This window comes from Musca autumnalis, unplaced genomic scaffold, assembly GCF_047663935.1.
Source record: "Musca autumnalis isolate F117 unplaced genomic scaffold, ASM4766393v1 scaffold_1, whole genome shotgun sequence".
Taxonomy (NCBI): domain Eukaryota; kingdom Metazoa; phylum Arthropoda; class Insecta; order Diptera; family Muscidae; genus Musca; species Musca autumnalis.
Genome location: NW_027411644.1, coordinates 143,321,427 through 143,341,734, shown reverse-complemented (window position 1 = coordinate 143,341,734; position 20,308 = coordinate 143,321,427). Strand labels below are relative to the sequence as shown.

Below are 20,308 nucleotides of genomic sequence, written 5' to 3'. Positions count from 1 at the left end.
TGCAATCCTAAATCTTTTTATGATTTTGTCAATTTAAAAAGAAAAACATCATCTCTTTATTGCAACTTCAAAATGAAGAATTTGGCAAAAACTATGATATTGCAGAAAGTTTTTCAAATTGTTTTGCCACAACTTATTCTAATTCAACGCATCAATTTCAAGATTCATATCCTTACGAGCTATCTCAGATCGACCAAATTTATATGCCCTTTTTACAAAGTCAATATGTTTTTAAAAGTCTACGGGGTTTAAAATCTGTTAAAAGTCCAGGTCCAGACGGTATATCTAGTATAATTCTTAAGCATTGTTCAAATACATTAGACATCCCTTTAACCCTATTGTTTAATTATTCACTTTAAATTGGCTACTTTCCCACTTAATGGAAAAAGTCATACATAATACCTCTTCACAAGTCCGGAAGTCTAACAAATGTGTCGAACTATAGAGGAATTGCAAAATTAAGTCCTATTCCGAAATTGTTGGAACAATTAATTTCACACAAAGTGCTAAGTCAATATCAGCATGGTTTTCGCAGTGGTCTTTCAACCGTTACTAATCTGGTACAATTTACATCAACTGTAATAAAACGATTCCGTAATCGCAGTCAGACTGACATAATCTATACAGATTTTAGCAAAGCTTTTGATAAGGTCAACCATAAGCTTATGCTATTTAAACTAGATTATATTGGCTTTAATGCAAATTTTGTCAAGTGGATAGCATCTTATTTACAAAATAGATCGCAAGTACTTTTGTTTGATGGATGTCTATCAAGGTCGATAAATGTTCCGTCGGGTGTTCCGCAAGGAAGTCACCTTGGACCGGTTCTCTTTCTATTTTTCATAAATGATTTGCCAAACTCAATTGGACATTCCAGAGCAAAATGATTTAATTGCCTTTTCCAATGGTGTAACTTAAATTGTATGGATATAATTTAAACAAATGTGTTTCTCCAGATCTTCTTCATTGATAAGGCAATACAATATCATGGTTTTGCTTTATCTACATTAGAATCATTCGTTGATCTCGGTGTGTTAATGGATTCAAAATTAAATTTGAATGACTATGTAATATCTATGGTAAACAAGGTCCATGAAGTCTTAGGGTTTATTAAACGAAATGCCAAAGAATTCTCTGACCCATATATAACAAAGCAACTATTTACGTCTCTTGTTAGACCTATTTTACAATATGCTTCCGTGGTATGGGATCCCCATTATTAATGCTCCTTTTAGATCTAGTAGATACTATCAAATTCTTTACACAGGCGAAGATCATTTTTACTGATTTTTTATTAATTTTCTCGTTTAGAGTTAAGCTTGATGATCGGAAATTATTTGCAAGTGAAAAAGGAAAGCCAAGGACTCGAACCCATATAGTCACCAAATTACGTTACCTGGTTTCATTGGTGGTAAAGCAAATCTTCGGACGTATCGACTATGTCCTAGAACTTATCGTTTTTCAAATGCAAATGTGTTTTGTACATTTACGCGGATACTTGACCACAGAAATGTATTTTCTTCACGACAAATGCTTTTTTTGCGCTGCCTTTGAAGTTATGAGTTTTGGCTTTGAACGCTAACACGCCGTGACAACATTTTTTGATATGTTTTCAAGGACGTAGGTTCAAATCCCAGCCGGGCTCAGCCTGTTTTTTATTTTTTGAAATTTTGCCTGTAAGGGCGAAGATCATTTTTAATGATTTTTATTAATTTTCTCGTTTAGAGTTAAGCTTGATGATCGGAAATTATTTGCAAGTGAAAAAGGAAAGCCAAGGACTCGAACCCACATAGTCACCAAATTACGTTACCTGGTTTCATTGGTGGTAAAGCAAATCTTCGGACGTATCGACTATGTCCTAGAACTTATCGTTTTTCAAATGCAAATGTGTTTTGTACATTTACGCGGATACTTGGCCACAGAAATGTATTTTCTTCACGACAAATGCTTTTTTTGCGCTGCCTTTGAAGTTATGAGTTTTGGCTTTGAACGCTAACACGCCGTGACAACATTTTTTGATATGTTTTCAAGGACGTAGGTTCAAATCCCAGCCGGGCTCAGCCTGTTTTTTATTTTTGAAATTTTGCCTGTAAGGGCGAAGATCATTTTTAATGATTTTTTATTAATTTTCTCGTTTAGAGTTAAGCTTGATGATCGGAAATTATTTGCAAGTGAAAAAGGAAAGCCAAGGACTCGAACCCACATAGTCACCAAATTACGTTACCTGGTTTCATTGGTGGTAAAGCAAATCTTCGGACGTATCGACTATGTCCTAGAACTTATCGTTTTTCAAATGCAAATGTGTTTTGTACATTTACGCGGATACTTGGCCACAGAAATGTATTTTCTTCACGACAAATGCTTTTTTTGCGCTGCCTTTGAAGTTATGAGTTTTGGCTTTGAACGCTAACACGCCGTGACAACATTTTTTGATATGTTTTCAAGGACGTAGGTTCAAATCCCAGCCGGGCTCAGCCTGTTTTTTATTTTTTGAAATTTTGCCTGTAAGGGCGAAGATCATTTTTAATGATTTTTTATTAATTTTCTCGTTTAGAGTTAAGCTTGATGATCGGAAATTATTTGCAAGTGAAAAAGGAAAGCCAAGGACTCGAACCCACATAGTCACCAAATTACGTTACCTGGTTTCATTGGTGGTAAAGCAAATCTTCGGACGTATCAACTATGTCCTAGAACTTATCGTTTTTCAAATGCAAATGTGTTTTGTACATTTACGCGGATACTTGGCCACAGAAATGTATTTTCTTCACGACAAATGCTTTTTTTGCGCTGCCTTTGAAGTTATGAGTTTTGGCTTTGAACGCTAACACGCCGTGACAACATTTTTTGATATGTTTTCAAGGACGTAGGTTCAAACCCCAACCGGGCTCAGCCTGTTTTTTATTTTTTGAAATTTTGCCTGTAAGGGCGAAGATCATTTTTAATGATTTTTTATTAATTTTCTCGTTTAGAGTTAAGCTTGATGATCGGAAATTATTTGCAAGTGAAAAAGGAAAGCCAAGGACTCGAACCCACATAGTCACCAAATTACGTTACCTGGTTTCATTAGTGGTAAAGCAAATCTTCGGACGTATCGACTATGTCCTAGAACTTATCGTTTTTCAAATGCAAATGTGTTTTGTACATTTACGCGGATACTTGGCCACAGAAATGTATTTTCTTCACGACAAATGCTTTTTTTGCGCTGCCTTTGAAGTTATGAGTTTTGGCTTTGAACGCTAACACGCCGTGACAACATTTTTTGATATGTTTTCAAGGACGTAGGTTCAAATCCCAGCCGGGCTCAGCCTGTTTTTTATTTTTTGAAATTTTGCCTGTAAGGGCGAAGATCATTTTTAATGATTTTTTATTAATTTTCTCGTTTAGAGTTAAGCTTGATGATCGGAAATTATTTGCAAGTGAAAAAGGAAAGCCAAGGACTCGAACCCACATAGTCACCAAATTACGTTACCTGGTTTCATTGGTGGTAAAGCAAATCTTCGGACGTATCGACTATGTCCTAGAACTTATCGTTTTTCAAATGCAAATGTGTTTTGTAGATTTACGCGGATACTTGGCCACAGAAATGTATTTTCTTCACGACAAATGCTTTTTTTGCGCTGCCTTTGAAGTTATGAGTTTCGGCTTTGAACGCTAACACGCCGTGACAACATTTTTTGATATGTTTTCAAGGACGTAGGTTCAAATCCCAGCCGGGCTCAGCCTGTTTTTTATTTTTTGAAATTTTGCCTGTAAGGGCGAAAATCATTTTTAATGATTTTTTATTAATTTTCTCGTTTAGAGTTAAGCTTGATGATCGGAAATTATTTGCAAGTGAAAAAGGAAAGCCAAGGACTCGAACCCACATAGTCACCAAATTACGTTACCTGGTTTCATTGGTGGTAAAGCAAATCTTCGGACGTATCGACTATGTCCTAGAACTTATCGTTTTTCAAATGCAAATGTGTTTTGTACATTTACGCGGATACTTGGCCACAGAAATGTATTTTCTTCACGACAAATGCTTTTTTTGCGCTGCCTTTGAAGTAATGAGTTTTGGCTTTGAACGCTAACACGCCGTGACAACATTTTTTGATATGTTTTCAAGGACGTAGGTTCAAATCCCAGCCGGGCTCAGCCTGTTTTTTATTTTTTGAAATTTTGCCTGTAAGGGCGAAGATCATTTTTAATGATTTTTTATTAATTTTCTCGTTTAGAGTTAAGCTTGATGATCGGAAATTATTTGCAAGTGAAAAAGGAAAGCCAAGGACTCGAACCCACATAGTCACCAAATTACGTTACCTGGTTTCATTGGTGGTAAAGCAAATCTTCGGACGTATCGACTATGTCCTAGAACTTATGGCCAAGTATCCGCGTAAATGTACAAAACACATTTGCATTTGAAAAACGATAAGTTCTAGGACATAGTCGATACGTCCGAAGATTTGCTTTACCACCAATGAAACCAGGTAACGTAATTTGGTGACTATGTGGGTTCGAGTCCTTGGCTTTCCTTTTTCACTTGCAAATAATTTCCGATCATCAAGCTTAACTCTAAACGAGAAAATTAATAAAAAATCATTAAAAATGATCTTCGCCCTTACAGGCAAAATTTCAAAAAATAAAAAACAGGCTGAGCCCGGCTGGGATTTGAACCTACGTCCTTGAAAACATATCAAAAAATGTTGTCACGGCGTGTTAGCGTTCAAAGCCAAAACTCATAACTTCAAAGGCAGCGCAAAAAAAGCATTTGTCGTGAAGAAAATACATTTCTGTGGCCAAGTATCCGCGTAAATGTACAAAACACATTTGCATTTGAAAAACGATAAGTTCTAGGACATAGTCGATACGTCCGAAGATTTGCTTTACCACCAATGAAACCAGGTAACGTAATTTGGTGACTATGTGGGTTCGAGTCCTTGGCTTTCCTTTTTCACTTGCAAATAATTTCCGATCATCAAGCTTAACTCTAAACGAGAAAATTAATAAAAAATCATTAAAAATGATCTTCGCCCTTACAGGCAAAATTTCAAAAATAAAAAACAGGCTGAGCCCGGCTGGGATTTGAACCTACGTCCTTGAAAACATATCAAAAAATGTTGTCACGGCGTGTTAGCGTTCAAAGCCAAAACTCATAACTTCAAAGGCAGCGCAAAAAAAGCATTTGTCGTGAAGAAACTACATTTCTGTGGCCAAGTATCCGCGTAAATGTACAAAACACATTTGCATTTGAAAAACGATAAGTTCTAGGACATAGTCGATACGTCCGAAGATTTGCTTTACCACCAATGAAACCAGGTAACGTAATTTGGTGACTATGTGGGTTCGAGTCCTTGGCTTTCCTTTTTCACTTGCAAATAATTTCCGATCATCAAGCTTAACTCTAAACGAGAAAATTAATAAAAAATCATTAAAAATGATCTTCGCCCTTACAGGCAAAATTTCAAAAATAAAAAACAGGCTGAGCCCGGCTGGGATTTGAACCTACGTCCTTGAAAACATATCAAAAAATGTTGTCACGGCGTGTTAGCGTTCAAAGCCAAAACTCATAACTTCAAAGGCAGCGCAAAAAAAGCATTTGTCGTGAAGAAAATACATTTCTGTGGCCAAGTATCCGCGTAAATGTACAAAACACATTTGCATTTGAAAAACGATAAGTTCTAGGACATAGTCGATACGTCCGAAGATTTGCTTTACCACCAATGAAACCAGGTAACGTAATTTGGTGACTATGTGGGTTCGAGTCCTTGGCTTTCCTTTTTCACTTGCAAATAATTTCCGATCATCAAGCTTAACTCTAAACGAGAAAATTAATAAAAAATCATTAAAAATGATCTTCGCCCTTACAGGCAAAATTTCAAAAAATAAAAAACAGGCTGAGCCCGGCTGGGATTTGAACCTACGTCCTTGAAAACATATCAAAAAATGTTGTCACGGCGTGTTAGCGTTCAAAGCCAAAACTCATAACTTCAAAGGCAGCGCAAAAAAAGCATTTGTCGTGAAGAAAATACATTTCTGTGGCCAAGTATCCGCGTAAATGTACAAAACACATTTGCATTTGAAAAACGATAAGTTCTAGGACATAGTCGATACGTCCGAAGATTTGCTTTACCACCAATGAAACCAGGTAACGTAATTTGGTGACTATGTGGGTTCGAGTCCTTGGCTTTCCTTTTTCACTTGCAAATAATTTCCGATCATCAAGCTTAACTCTAAACGAGAAAATTAATAAAAAATCATTAAAAATGATCTTCGCCCTTACAGGCAAAATTTCAAAAATAAAAAACAGGCTGAGCCCGGCTGGGATTTGAACCTACGTCCTTGAAAACATATCAAAAAATGTTGTCACGGCGTGTTAGCGTTCAAAGCCAAAACTCATAACTTCAAAGGCAGCGCAAAAAAAGCATTTGTCGTGAAGAAAATACATTTCTGTGGCCAAGTATCCGCGTAAATGTACAAAACACATTTGCATTTGAAAAACGATAAGTTCTAGGACATAGTCGATACGTCCGAAGATTTGCTTTACCACCAATGAAACCAGGTAACGTAATTTGGTGACTATGTGGGTTCGAGTCCTTGGCTTTCCTTTTTCACTTGCAAATAATTTCCGATCATCAAGCTTAACTCTAAACGAGAAAATTAATAAAAAATCATTAAAAATGATCTTCGCCCTTACAGGCAAAATTTCAAAAATAAAAAACAGGCTGAGCCCGGCTGGGATTTGAACCTACGTCCTTGAAAACATATCAAAAAATGTTGTCACGGCGTGTTAGCGTTCAAAGCCAAAACTCATAACTTCAAAGGCAGCGCAAAAAAAGCATTTGTCGTGAAGAAAATACATTTCTGTGGCCAAGTATCCGCGTAAATGTACAAAACACATTTGCATTTGAAAAACGATAAGTTCTAGGACATAGTCGATACGTCCGAAGATTTGCTTTACCACCAATGAAACCAGGTAACGTAATTTGGTGACTATGTGGGTTCGAGTCCTTGGCTTTCCTTTTTCACTTGCAAATAATTTCCGATCATCAAGCTTAACTCTAAACGAGAAAATTAACATAATTTTATTTTTAAATGAGTAGTAGTATATGTATCCTTAAACGTTTAACTAGCTGGTTCTTGAAGTAGATTCTGCAGCTGGCTTTCGATTTCCTTCTCATAACCCATCATGATGCGGATCATGGTGTGTGCGCGATCCCTACAAAAAGGGAGTTCGCCCCCTCGGTCGGTAGGGGTGGGAAAGTGAGGCGTTCGAACAAAAAAAAATATATATATATACATTAAGGTGTGAACCATTGTTTTGTTCGGAATTCATACTCACAAATTTTTTCCATTTGATCCAAAAACTTTATATATGAAATTTTGTGGTCGATCGGTTAACGTTAACCCGTGCCACCCGAGCGATCTTTGTTTCTATAGTAATTTTTATGGAGCAAAAAAAAAAAAATAATAATTTGTTTTATATTTTTATTTATTTTTATATCTTATTCTCTATCACAACATTTTATAGAGAAATGGAAGCCCATAGACTTTGTACTGGACTTTAACTTAAAACTACGCTTGCCTATTGATTTACTGACATTTTGCAAAAAGAGAAATGCAAATGGAATATTTGAAATTATGGAAAAAGTCGATGATATTTGCACACAAACTATCAATATGGGTATACGATTGCAACAAATTGTATATGGTCATGGCGCATCGATAATAAGGTAAATATACATATTTTACATGTATTTTATAAAATTGATTTCTTAATTTGAATGTTACAGAGACCAACATCAAACGTTTGTTTACAAGGTTGTTCGCCGAATTGCTCCATATTCAAATCAATACCCACCTCTGGACAAATTAGAATTCAAAATTGAATTACTAAACCTTAACAATTTGAGTTACAAAGATATTTCGATGCCATCTCTACATAAATTTTGCAAAAAGATACATTTACTTCCAAATGGTATACAATTCTTAAATAACGTTTTAAAAAATCCTTTAATTTATTTAAATGATATATAAAGTATTACTTACAATTTAGTATGTGTTTGTTTTTTATTTCTTCAACATGGGGTTGAAAGTACATACATTTATTTTGTTATTTCATTTGTAGCTCATCGAAAAACAATATAGATCGCATTTGTCAAGGTAAAATAGTGGAAGATAACTTTTGTTGTATGTAAATTATTTATTTTAAATTTTACTGATACAATTATTATTGTCTTATTGTTATAATAAGTTTTATTCTTTAACACTATTTTGCTTTTTATTACAACAACACTTTATTAATATAAAATTAGTTTGGCTGAGTTGTTGAGCCCGTAGTTGTTAGGGAGTTGCGGTGGCTGACACAATTTTTTTCATGTTTCGGAGTCGAGGTATTTTTGGCTCCACTCCGACTCCAGACGAGTTTTTTTCACGACACCGACTCCGGGTCGAGCCCGAAAATGAAGGGGCAATACAAATCATAAGGACTAAATGTAATAAAAATTATAAGCAATTCATGACCAAGTTTCAAACTGCATGTAAGCCAACATTTTAAAAGCCACTTTTCATGATTTTTTCGGAGAAAACTTTTGGCAGATTTTTATTTATCTAAAAGAGAAAAATATTACGAAGTTTTGAGGCCGTCTATGAAACACTGTTTTTATTAAAGCAAGGAAGAACAATTTTTCTCAATATTTTGCTGTATGTATTTTTTTGAACTCAAACAACAAACCACCAAACATATGCACAACATGTTCAAAGATGGTGTTAGACAACTGAATTACGATTGTCATATAGGCTGTCTCAAGTCAATTAACCTTGGCTTTTTGCCACCCAATGTCACATCTGTGTTACAACCAATAGACCAAGGATAATAAAATCATTAAAATCGCATTGCCGGGATCGACAAATATCCACTATTCTGGCAAGAATAGAAAAGGAAGAAAGTACGAAATTAAATGTGTTGGATGCAGTGTTATTGTTAGATGATGCCATGAAAAATTTACCGTCTTCTGTCATTGCTAATTGCTTTCATAATATTGTCATTTTTTATGAATTAGTTACCATCGATGCCATATATAATGAGAATAAAATATTGGAAGTTTTAGATGAAGGCAATTCTACCGAAGAAATTGAGGATCCTACAGAACCAGAATTTCAATTACCGCCAGTGTTAGAGGCATGCCTAACAGTAGAAACACTTTAAAAAATTATTTACTCAGAAGACGTTACAACACAGAATGTGTTTTGGAAACCCTTTCAAAACTCAGATCTGAGTTAAATTAAAGCTTATGCATTCCAAAAAAAGCCAAAACTAAAATAACAGGCTATTTTAAATAAAACCATATCAAATAACGTAATATATCTGCTGATGAATGAATTTAATGTCCTTATTTTTTAATATAAAGTGGTTTTTTTATTAGTTTGTTTTTAAGTCTTTTTGTACGATATACACTTTCGTGAAAGTGAAAAGGTTCCAAAATTGAATTGATTTTTTTATTTACTTAATAAAACAACGTATTCATACCCAAAAGTCACTATACATAATATAATTTGACCTCTTCTATTAATATCGTTTATAACGACTATCGCTTATAGCGTCCGAACGGCGTGTCTAAGACACCACTTTTGTAGAGAAGTTTTACATGGCTGAAATACTCAAATTTGCCACCGTTGAAAAGTTGTTTTTTGATGTTGCCTGGCCGGGGAATCGAACCTACGACCTTATGTGTGCAAGGCGGGTGTGCATACAATTGCACAACGGTGGCACCCAACGCTCATACTAAGGCAATATTGTTCCGATCGACTTCAAAATTTGAAAACATATTCTGTGCTATTTACCCTTTCTAATTTTTTCTGAAATTTATACATTTTGAACTTTGGTGTGGAGTGGATAATTTTATTGAAATATTTGAGATATATTGTGTTCACCACCCAAGCACGTAAGCAGATGCATGTTTTCTTGAACTGACAAATTTTTTCGTGCATGAAAATATTCTACAAAAATGTTGCTAGGAAAATTTTATGTAGGGTCGGTCCACTAGGACAATAAATCGATATTGTCATTGTTTTCATTGTCCATTATCACATTTACACGATCCTTTCTATGATTATATTTTCATTGAATTTCGTATATACACAGTCTTACATAAGTATACGTACGCCCCATAAATCTCGGGTTTTAGAAAAAGTAATGATATTTATGAAATTCCAAGTACACAAGTTTATTTCGTCTCACTAATAAACAATATTTAATACAACAAAAGTATATTCCATAATATAAATAACGGTAAATTTTACAAAAACCAAAAAATGATACTTACAAAAGTATACATACGCCCCAAGGAAATATGAGTATTATCGTACAATTTATGGAATTAACAGCAAAATTTATACATTTTATTGTTTTGGCGAATGTGTCTGGGTGTCCGAGATATATTTTAGAGAAAAAAAATAATTTTTGGGTGTTAAATGCCGTTATTTAATGCCAAACTTCTTGTATAGCTCGTTAAAGCGGACCCTTGCCGATTTCTTTCCGTTTTAGGTATTTGAGTACACAAAATCCACAATATTAGTGTCAGATTATATATTTTGATATCCTAGAAAGCTTTTTAGTTGACCTTGTGCATAACACACCTTCCTGGGTGTTGATAAATTCACATTTTTCCTGGGATATCTCAGGAAGTTAATAGATTCCTCGGAATTCTTGGCTCAAATTACATACAGAAGACCTTGAATTGTGTTTTAATATGGTGTTATATAATCCTGCATTAACTAACGGCATTTAACACCCAAAAATTATTTTTTTTTCTCTAAAATATATCTCGGACACCCAGACGCATTCGCCAAAACAATAAAATTTATAAATTTTGCTGTTAATTCCATAAATTATACGATAATACTCATATTTCCTTAGGGCGTATGTATACTTTTGTAAGTATCATTTTTTGGTTTTTGTAAAATTTACCGTTATTTATATTATGGAATATACTTTTGTCGTATTAAATATTGTTTATTAGTGAGACGAAATAAATCTGTGTACTTGGAATTTCATAAATATCATTACTTTTTCTAAAATCCGAGATTTATGGGACGTACGTATACTTATGTAAGACTGTGTACTATTGATTGTGTAGAAAACACGGATACACATGAACTATATCTGTTCCTGGCGGACAGATCCTGTTTATTGATTTATCTTTTTTCCGCTATTGTTCCCACAAAAAGATGTTTAAGCATCAAGGTTTTTAAACACAGGTAAGTATAAGGTTTAATTCAAGGTTAGTATAGCTTGGTAAGTATTATTCTTCTTTTTAGGTTTTTTACAAGGTAAGTTTTTTCCTTCTTTTCAGGTTTTCACAAGGTAAGTATACAGGCATGTCACAGATTCCGATCGGAATAGTTGCAATTCCGAAATTTCATTTCGATCGTTTTTGTCTTAGCTTCTTTAGATTCCGATCGATTTTGTGAAGTCCAAAAACTTAATTATTTATTTTAAATGCGAAATTAAATGTAAATTTGTTAATAAAACAACATTTTAATTATTTCTAAGTGTTTTTAGAGTGTTTTAAAGTGACAGATTTAAACAAAATAAAAATACAATTCCGTTTGCAAAATCAAAAGTGGTTTCATTCCGAAAAATTCTTCGTTTTTCGTTTTCTGAAGAAGCTAAATACGGAATCAATTCCACTTTCGATCGGAATTCGTTTCTGTGACATGCCTGATAATTTTGGTTTTCTTTTTACAGGGAGTTCAAATTAACAATATAAACACAATATTATGTGTAAAAATTAAAGTGACTTTTTCTATGTTTATAAGCGTTCACTTTTTCTTAACTAATGTTAGTTATACAATTTTCCACTTATTGACACTTTTGTAAGTTAGCACTTTTTACTTTACGTTGTCACAGTCACGAGGGGTGTGGGTATTTACGTGTTTCTCGCTTTAAACATCAAACTTCGAATGACAATCTTCTTATTTGCATTGTCACAACAAACCAGTTTTGCATTCCCATGCTTATTGGAATGCATAAAAGGGAATAGAAAAACTACCAAAATGTTCTCGCTAGCATAGTAGGTGTGTGCGTATAAATGCATACCGCTATGCTACAGTATTGTATCAAATAAATAGCACACACAATACTGAACAATAAAGTAGCACACATTTTTGAAATTATTTGTGTACAAGTCATCTGTTATTAAGGCGTTGACTTTTAATGCCCATGTGCCATTTGGGTTCCTGGCCATAATTTTAAAGGTGGCAAATCTGCGGTTCTTTTACATGACCAACCTGAGGCCCAACCTTTGAAACACCGAATATGCAATTCTTGACATAGATGACGATTGACTGATTAGGGCTCGCACGGTCTTCCACTCGTCGACGCTATCGGAGGCGTCCCGCACAAGGGCAGTAGGCACGAATACTAAGTCCCAAGAAAAGGGCGGGACAACAATAGGTGCCAGCTGCAGAGTATTGTCCAACTGCTAAGCGCCGTGCAACAAGGTGTGGTGTCGGTGATCGCACCTTCGACATCCCGTCAAACTAGTACAATCTGGCGCCAGATGACTTCTTGCCAGACAGTTGCGGCAGTACTCTCTTCTTTCCACCGTTTCATAACTCTGATATGGCGTCTTTTCACGGAACCTGGGGCATGTATTAATGGCGTGTCGTCCTGACAACGCCCTCAGGAATACTGCCAAAAACTGAGCCGCTCTCCTCTACTCTCCCGCTGACCAGACCTGCTTCTGGATTGTTGTCTCTGTGGCTCTCCTTGTTGACGTGGCTGGTGTTGTGGTTGCTGAAGTTGACTCTGCTGCTGCTGTGGTTGTTGTCGATGACTTGGCTGTTGACGCTGCTGCTGGTCTGGTTCTGGGCGATTCTGCTGTTGGCGCCTGTTTGGTGGTCTCTCCTCTTCTCGATTTGGGAGGTAAGCCGCCATATCTGTAATAAAAAGAGAGAGAAGAGTACCAAGTTTTTTTAATTAAAAGGGGTCCGACTAGTCAGTCGGTAAATAGCTTGACGACTTTTGTAATTGGTCGACTCGTTATGCCAATATAAGTTTTAATGTCTACGACTCTAATGTTTTGATCAACCCCCTTGTATGTTCGGACGATACGGCCCAATTTCCATTCAGTTGATGACAAACGCTCATCTTTTATGACCACTAGATCCCCTTCCTTTAAGTTATGTTTTTGATATTTCCATTTGTGTCTTCTATGAAGTTCAGTCAAGTATTCATTTTTTCCATCTGTGGCAAACATTTTGGGAAATTTTGAGTCGCTTCCAACGATTTACGAATGAAAGGTCGGAGTCAGAAATATCAGGTTCGGCTGGCTCTAGCATAGGAGCCCCGATGAGTAAATGAGCTGGTGTTAAAGGAGCTATTTCATTAGGGTCATCATTAGCGGGACTCAGGGGTCTTGAATTGAGACAAGCCTTTATTCTAATCAATATTGTAGTAAACTCCTCAAAAGTGAAATTACGTTTTGGGAAGCTTTTCTTTAAATGAGTCTTAAAAGATTTAACGCCGGCCTCCCACAGACCACCCATGTGAGGAGCGCCAGGAGGTATGAACTTCCACTCTAAATTTTGATGAGAATTTTTAGTAATCGCATGTGATCTCAAATTGTTCATAAATTCGGCCTTATCCCTTTTGAGTAATTCAGAGGGACCCACGAAATTTGTGCCATTGCCTGAATACACGCACGCAGGACAACCACTTCGACCTATAAATCGAGCGAAGGCAGCTAGAAAAGACTGTGTGGAAAGATCGCTGGTGGCTTCAAGGTTAATTGCCTTGGTGGGAAAAAAATGAAAACACATACGTAACCTTTAGTAATTAAACAAGCACGACCAGTGAAGTTTTTAATATTAAAAGGGCCTGCAAACCCAGTGTGATAAAAGGGTCGTGTCAAAGAAGTTCTTTCAGGCGATAGTGAAACCATGATTTGACTTTGGTTGTGTCTTCGATACAAAGTGCATATTTTGCAATTGTGAATTGTTTTTTTGACTAAGACTTTTAGTTTGAATCAAGATCTATCTAACAGGTCACGTAAGTAGCACAACAACAACTCATTTTTGGCGCAAAATTCTTCAATATGTCAAAATGTTTATTTACGTTTTCATACAATTTATTCACAATAACAAAAAAATTGACAGATTGAAACCAATCAGCTGGACGTTTTACGCCACCTTATTATTTCATCATGGTTTGAATATCCAGAATTCAGAGCGTAAAACGCTAGTCAGTAGCTGATTTCCCCCATGCAAAGTTATTTTATGAGTAAATTCGACTAAAAGTTGAGATAATTTTGATACGTAAGGTAACAAGATTGGATGTCGTTCGTTTTCTGTTAATGCCGATGATTGTACGAGAACCATTGGCCCTAATAATGCCGTTTGAGTCTATGTATGGATTCAGAGTCACAAGACTGCTACTAGATGGAAGTCTTTGTTTTCTTTGTAACAACTTATATTCATTTTCGAAATAATATTTCTGTGTGACCAGTATAAGTAAACGTTTAGCATATTGAATCTCTTCAAGAGAAAATTCGGGAGAGTCTCTTAAGTCTCTTTTCCAGAACCTTCTAGCGTAAGCACATGCTCGGTAGGCTCTTGATAAGATGGAAAAATTCTTTAAAGGATCATTTTGCATAAGTTCTTTCATAGACTCAATTGTTAGAGTAGCAAGTGTCATTGTAGCTCATTTAGACTAGCCATAAATCCTCGACTGGATTTAATAAATTCAGTACAAATCTCATTGCATTTAGATATACATTTTGGAGGATTTAAATGACAGTCAGCTGATTTTTGTTCATAGCACAATTACCAAGGTAGATGCATCACCACATCTGATCGAATTTGAAACGTCAAAATAATTTTTTGTAAATTGAATTCGTCTCAAAAAACATTCGTCAAATTACAAATTTATGCTACTAATGCTAACTAAAGAGCAAATAAAGAATTATTTTAATCGCAGTTTGCCCATCTAAAATAAATAACGAATTATTTTATCGTTTAGACATGATAAATTTTAGTCTTGGTTGATTAAAATCAACTTTGTACATCAAAACAAATTTAATTTTTCCGCCTTGTTTACAAATTTTTACATTTTAAATTATTCTTAGTGTAGCAATTCACCGATGCATCTACATTGTTTCTTGTCCCAGCATGCAACTTTTTGTATTTTTCTAGCTAGAAGTAATAAATCATGCATTTTTAAATCGGTCGGATAACATCCCCGACTTGCTACGTCAGCTGGATTAGCCTCAGAATCCACATGACGCCACCGATCGGTGCCAACGTTTTCTGTTATTTCAAAGATTCTGTTGCCGACAAATGTGCTCCAATTGCATGGTGGTTTTTTAAGCCAAGCTAAAACAATTGTGGAGTCTGTCCAATAGTAGGACTCAACATTCGAAATTTGAAGTTGAGTTATTATAGAAGAGGCTAGCTTGGACAAAAGTACAGCCCCGCAAAGCTCAAGTCGTGGCAACGATATCTTTTTAATCGGTGCGACTCTTGTTTTTGCATTTAAGAGGAATGTGTCAACACTATTATTGGCATCTTCTACCCGAAGGTACAGGCGTCACAAAATCCGTGAATCTCAACTCGATTGTGTGGAGTGTACTTTATCCATCTTGGAATAGTGAGAGTGTCAATTGCGGCAGAGTTCTTTACAAGGTTTTGCCAATTTAATAGTGTCATGGGTTTAAGAGTATCATCCCAGTCTATTTTGTCTAACCATATTTGTTGCATTATTAGTTTGGCTACAATGATGATTGGTGCTAACCACCCACATGCTTGGCAATTGAAGATAAAACTTCCCTTTTTGTAAAATTGATCTTGTTTTCTATCGAAGGTGATGTAACAAAGAAACAATCGCCTGGGATGTTCCAACTGATACCTAGAGTCTTAGTGGATGGGCTTTCGGATAAATCTAGTGTTTGCGGCGACACCTTATTTTAGTATGCACCCTAATGACATTTGCCAGCGGCTTTATGGAGTTCAACGGCGGCGTATCGGAGAATGGTACGGCTGCGTAATTTGGCCTTTAAAGCAAGGCTGTTCAAAGTGCGCACTTGGCCCGTCGGTGTACGTTTTGGGAAGCTTTTCTTTAAATGAGTCTTAAAAGAATTAACGCCGGCCTCCCACAGACCACCCATGTGAGGAGCGCCAGGAGGTATGAACTTCCACTCTAAATTTTGATGAGAATTTTTAGTAATCGCATGTGATCTCAAATTGTTCATAAATTCGGCCTTATCCCTTTTGAGTAATTCAGAGGCACCCACGAAATTTGTGCCATTGCCTGAATACACGCACGCAGGACAACCACTTCGACCTATAAATCGAGCGAAGGCAGCTAGAAAAGACTGTGTGGAAAGATCGCTGGTGGCTTCAAGGTTAATTGCCTTGGTGGGAAAAAAATGAAAACACATACGTAACCTTTAGTAATTAAACAAGCACGACCAGTGAAGTTTTTAATATTAAAAGGGCCTGCAAACCCAGTGTGATAAAAGGGTCGTGTCAAAGAAGTTCTTTCAGGCGATAGAGAAACCATGATTTGACTTTGGTTGTGTCTTCGATACAAAGTGCATATTTTGCAATTGTGAATTGTTTTTTTGACTAAGACTTTTAGTTTGAATATCCAGAATTCAGAGCGTAAAACGCTAGTCAGTAGCTGATTTCCCCCATGCAAAGTTATTTTATGAGTAAATTCGACTAAAAGTTGAGATAATTTTGATACGTAAGGTAACAAGATTGGATGTCGTTCGTTTTCTGTTAATGCCGGTGATTGTACGAAAACCATTGGCCCTAATAATGCCGTTTGAGTCTATGTATGGATTCAGAGTCACAAGACTGCTACTAGATGGAAGTCTTTGTTTTCTTTGTAACAACTTATATTCATTTTCGAAATAATATTTCTGTGTGACCAGTATAAGTAAACGTTTAGCATATTGAATCTCTTCAAGAGAAAATTCGGGAGAGTCTCTTAAGTCTCTTTTCCAGAACCTTCTAGCGTAAGCACATGCTCGGTAGGCTCTTGATAAGATGGAAAAATTCTTTAAAGGATCATTTTGCATAAGTTCTTTCATAGACTCAATTGTTAGAGTAGCAAGTGTCATTGTAGCTCATTTAGACTAGCCATAAATCCTCGACTGGATTTAATAAATTCAGTACAAATCTCATTGCATTTAGATATACATTTTGGAGGATTTAAATGACAGTCAGCTGATTTTTGTTCATAGCACAATTACCAAGGTAGATGCATCACCACATCTGATCGAATTTGAAACGTCAAAATAATTTTTTGTAAATTGAATTCGTCTCAAAAAACATTCGTCAAATTACAAATTTATGCTACTAATGCTAACTAAAGAGCAAATAAAGAATTATTTTAATCGCAGTTTGCCCATCTAAAATAAATAACGAATTATTTTATCGTTTAGACATGATAAATTTTAGTCTTGGTTGATTAAAATCAACTTTGTACATCAAAACAAATTTAATTTTTCCGCCTTGTTTACAAATTTTTACATTTTAAATTATTCTTAGTGTAGCAATTCACCGATGCATCTACATTGTTTCTTGTCCCAGCATGCAACTTTTTGTATTTTTCTAGCTAGAAGTAATAAATCATGCATTTTTAAATCGGTCGGATAACATCCCCGACTTGCTACGTCAGCTGGATTAGCCTCAGAATCCACATGACGCCACCGATCGGTGCCAACGTTTTCTGTTATTTCAAAGATTCTGTTGCCGACAAATGTGCTCCAATTGCATGGTGGTTTTTTAAGCCAAGCTAAAACAATTGTGGAGTCTGTCCAATAGTAGGACTCAACATTCGAAATTTGAAGTTGAGTTATTATAGAAGAGGCTAGCTTGGACAAAAGTACAGCCCCGCAAAGCTCAAGTCGTGGCAACGATATCTTTTTAATCGGTGCGACTCTTGTTTTTGCATTTAAGAGGAATGTGTCAACACTATTATTGGCATCTTCTACCCGAAGGTACAGGCGTCACAAAATCCGTGAATCTCAACTCGATTGTGTGGAGTGTACTTTATCCATCTTGGAATAGTGAGAGTGTCAATTGCGGCAGAGTTCTTTACAAGGTTTTGCCAATTTAATAGTGTCATGGGTTTAAGAGTATCATCCCAGTCTATTTTGTCTAACCATATTTGTTGCATTATTAGTTTGGCTACAATGATGATTGGTGCTAACCACCCACATGCTTGGCAATTGAAGATAAAACTTCCCTTTTTGTAAAATTGATCTTGTTTTCTATCGAAGGTGATGTAACAAAGAAACAATCGCCTGGGATGTTCCAACTGATACCTAGAGTCTTAGTGGATGGGCTTTCGGATAAATCTAGAGTTTGCGGCGACGCCTTATTTTAGTATGCACCCTAATGACATTTGCCAGCGGCTTTATGGAGTTCAACGGCGGCGTATCGGAGAATGGTACGGCTGCGTAATTTGGCCTTTAAAGCAAGGCTGTTCAAAGTGCGCACTTGGCCCGTCGGTGTATGTCAATTTGCTTACACACACAATTTAAAAAGAGAGCTTTTGTTTTTGTTTTGAATATTTTCTAAACTACCAATCAGTCTCTATTGAACATTCAATGAGGAAGGTTCTGTTTTCGATTTTGTCTATGAATTTATATGCGTACACTGAAAAAATGAATGAAGATACTGAATACGAATTTTTATTTGCCGAAAATTATTACTGCAAATTAGAGTGTTTGGTTTGTCAGCGCACTTTGGCGCAACAAATTATAACATCAACAGTCATATTTGGTCAAAATAAAATAATTCTTCAACTTTAAATTTTGAAACATAAAATAAAAAATAACTTGTAGAATATTTCTCACAGTCTACAGAGGCAAAATGAAAACATTGAAATTTGTGTATTTCAAAACCAACACAATAACAAAATGTATTTGTATGTGTGTGACCAGGCCTACTTTAAAGAGAGCGTAAATACTCACGCATACATACGAACATTCTATAAAGCCACCGGTAAATTCCAATCAGAAAAAGGTAAATAAGAATGGCAAAAGGTAAATAAGCGATGCAAAAAGTCAAAGTTATGCATTTCGCTGATGCAAAACTTCACTTCGAAAAAAACCCTTTGAACACGCTCGACATAAATAACATACCCCGTGGCCAGTGACAAATTGAAAATAAATAACACATAACAGTGAAACAGTAACATGTTAAACATAAAGTTACAACACAGTGAGATTTTTTACATAAAGTACAAAACACAAAAATTGTAAATTGTTTTACTTAACCTATATTAAAAAAATGTAAATTATTACACTTAAAAATTTGGCTAATTAAAATCTAAAAATTTACCTAAATTAAAAACTAAATATTTTGCTAACTAAGATTCTAAAAATTTGCCTAAACTAAAACCCTAAATTTTTGCTAATTCTAAACAAAAAAAACTGTGCTAATTAAAATCGAAAATTGTGCTATTTAATCCTAGAATTTTGCTACAAGAAAAACCTACAATTTACCTAGTTAAAATATCCAAAAATACCTAGTTAAAACCTAAAAAATTACCTAATTAAAATACAGTGAATTATCCTACTTAACCTAGTTTGAATTTGCCTACATAAAATTTGCCTAAAATACTGTGAAATTTGTTTATAATCTTTGCCTACACGAAATTGTGAATTTTGCTATTTAAAACTAACATGAAAAATTGCCTAAATAAAATCCTTTGTACATGTTTACGCCGGATTTCCCCAACTGGCAACCCTATTTCTATTTTTCAGTATCCCGAAATATTTCTATTCGGCATCCCTAATTGTACCTTGTATGCTCTCATTCTCTCTCTGAATTTCCTTACTGAATTTGTAATTGTTGTAATTTTCTTCTTAATAAACACTTGTTAACTGAGCATCAACCAGTACTGTTGTCCTTGGTAAGCGGTCGTTCCTGTTTCACACATTCAATAAAGAAGAACCATTATTGTTCTTGATTTCAAAATTCTAAACATTGCATTTTCTTTTCCTTTTTTCCATTTCCATATTTCCTTGTGGATGAATCTTGAGGAAAATATTTCCACTATTGAGAACACCCACAATTGGCGTTTTCATTTTGGTCCTAATCGAGCCGGATTGCGAGTTTTTGTTGCTGAGATTTCATCGAGTTCATTCATCCTTCCATTCCATCTTCATTCCATTTCATCGATAAAAAGGTAAGTTTGTGCTTTGTATTTTCCATTCCCTAAAGTGAAACAATAGTGCATACAAAAAGTGATATTCGAGTCCAAAGTTGAAGTGCGTTTTGCCGTCGGCAATTTGATTTTCAATTTTTATTTCGC

At 35.4% G+C, this 20,308-nt stretch overlaps 1 protein-coding gene across 2 annotated transcripts in view; it reads left to right on the top strand.

Annotated features, from left to right (window-relative positions):
- Spc105R (Spc105-related) overlaps nt 1–8,034 on the top strand; it is a 140,075-nt gene extending 132,041 nt beyond the window's left edge. For both annotated transcript variants that reach the window (XM_073956518.1, XM_073956511.1), the window contains 2 exons: nt 7,508–7,709; nt 7,770–8,034. In XM_073956518.1, coding sequence (XP_073812619.1) covers nt 7,508–7,709; nt 7,770–8,013 — 446 coding nt within the window. In that variant the 3' untranslated portion in view covers nt 8,014–8,034. The remainder of the gene's footprint in view (nt 1–7,507; nt 7,710–7,769) is intronic.
- Nucleotides 8,035–20,308: the final 12,274 nt, after the last annotated feature.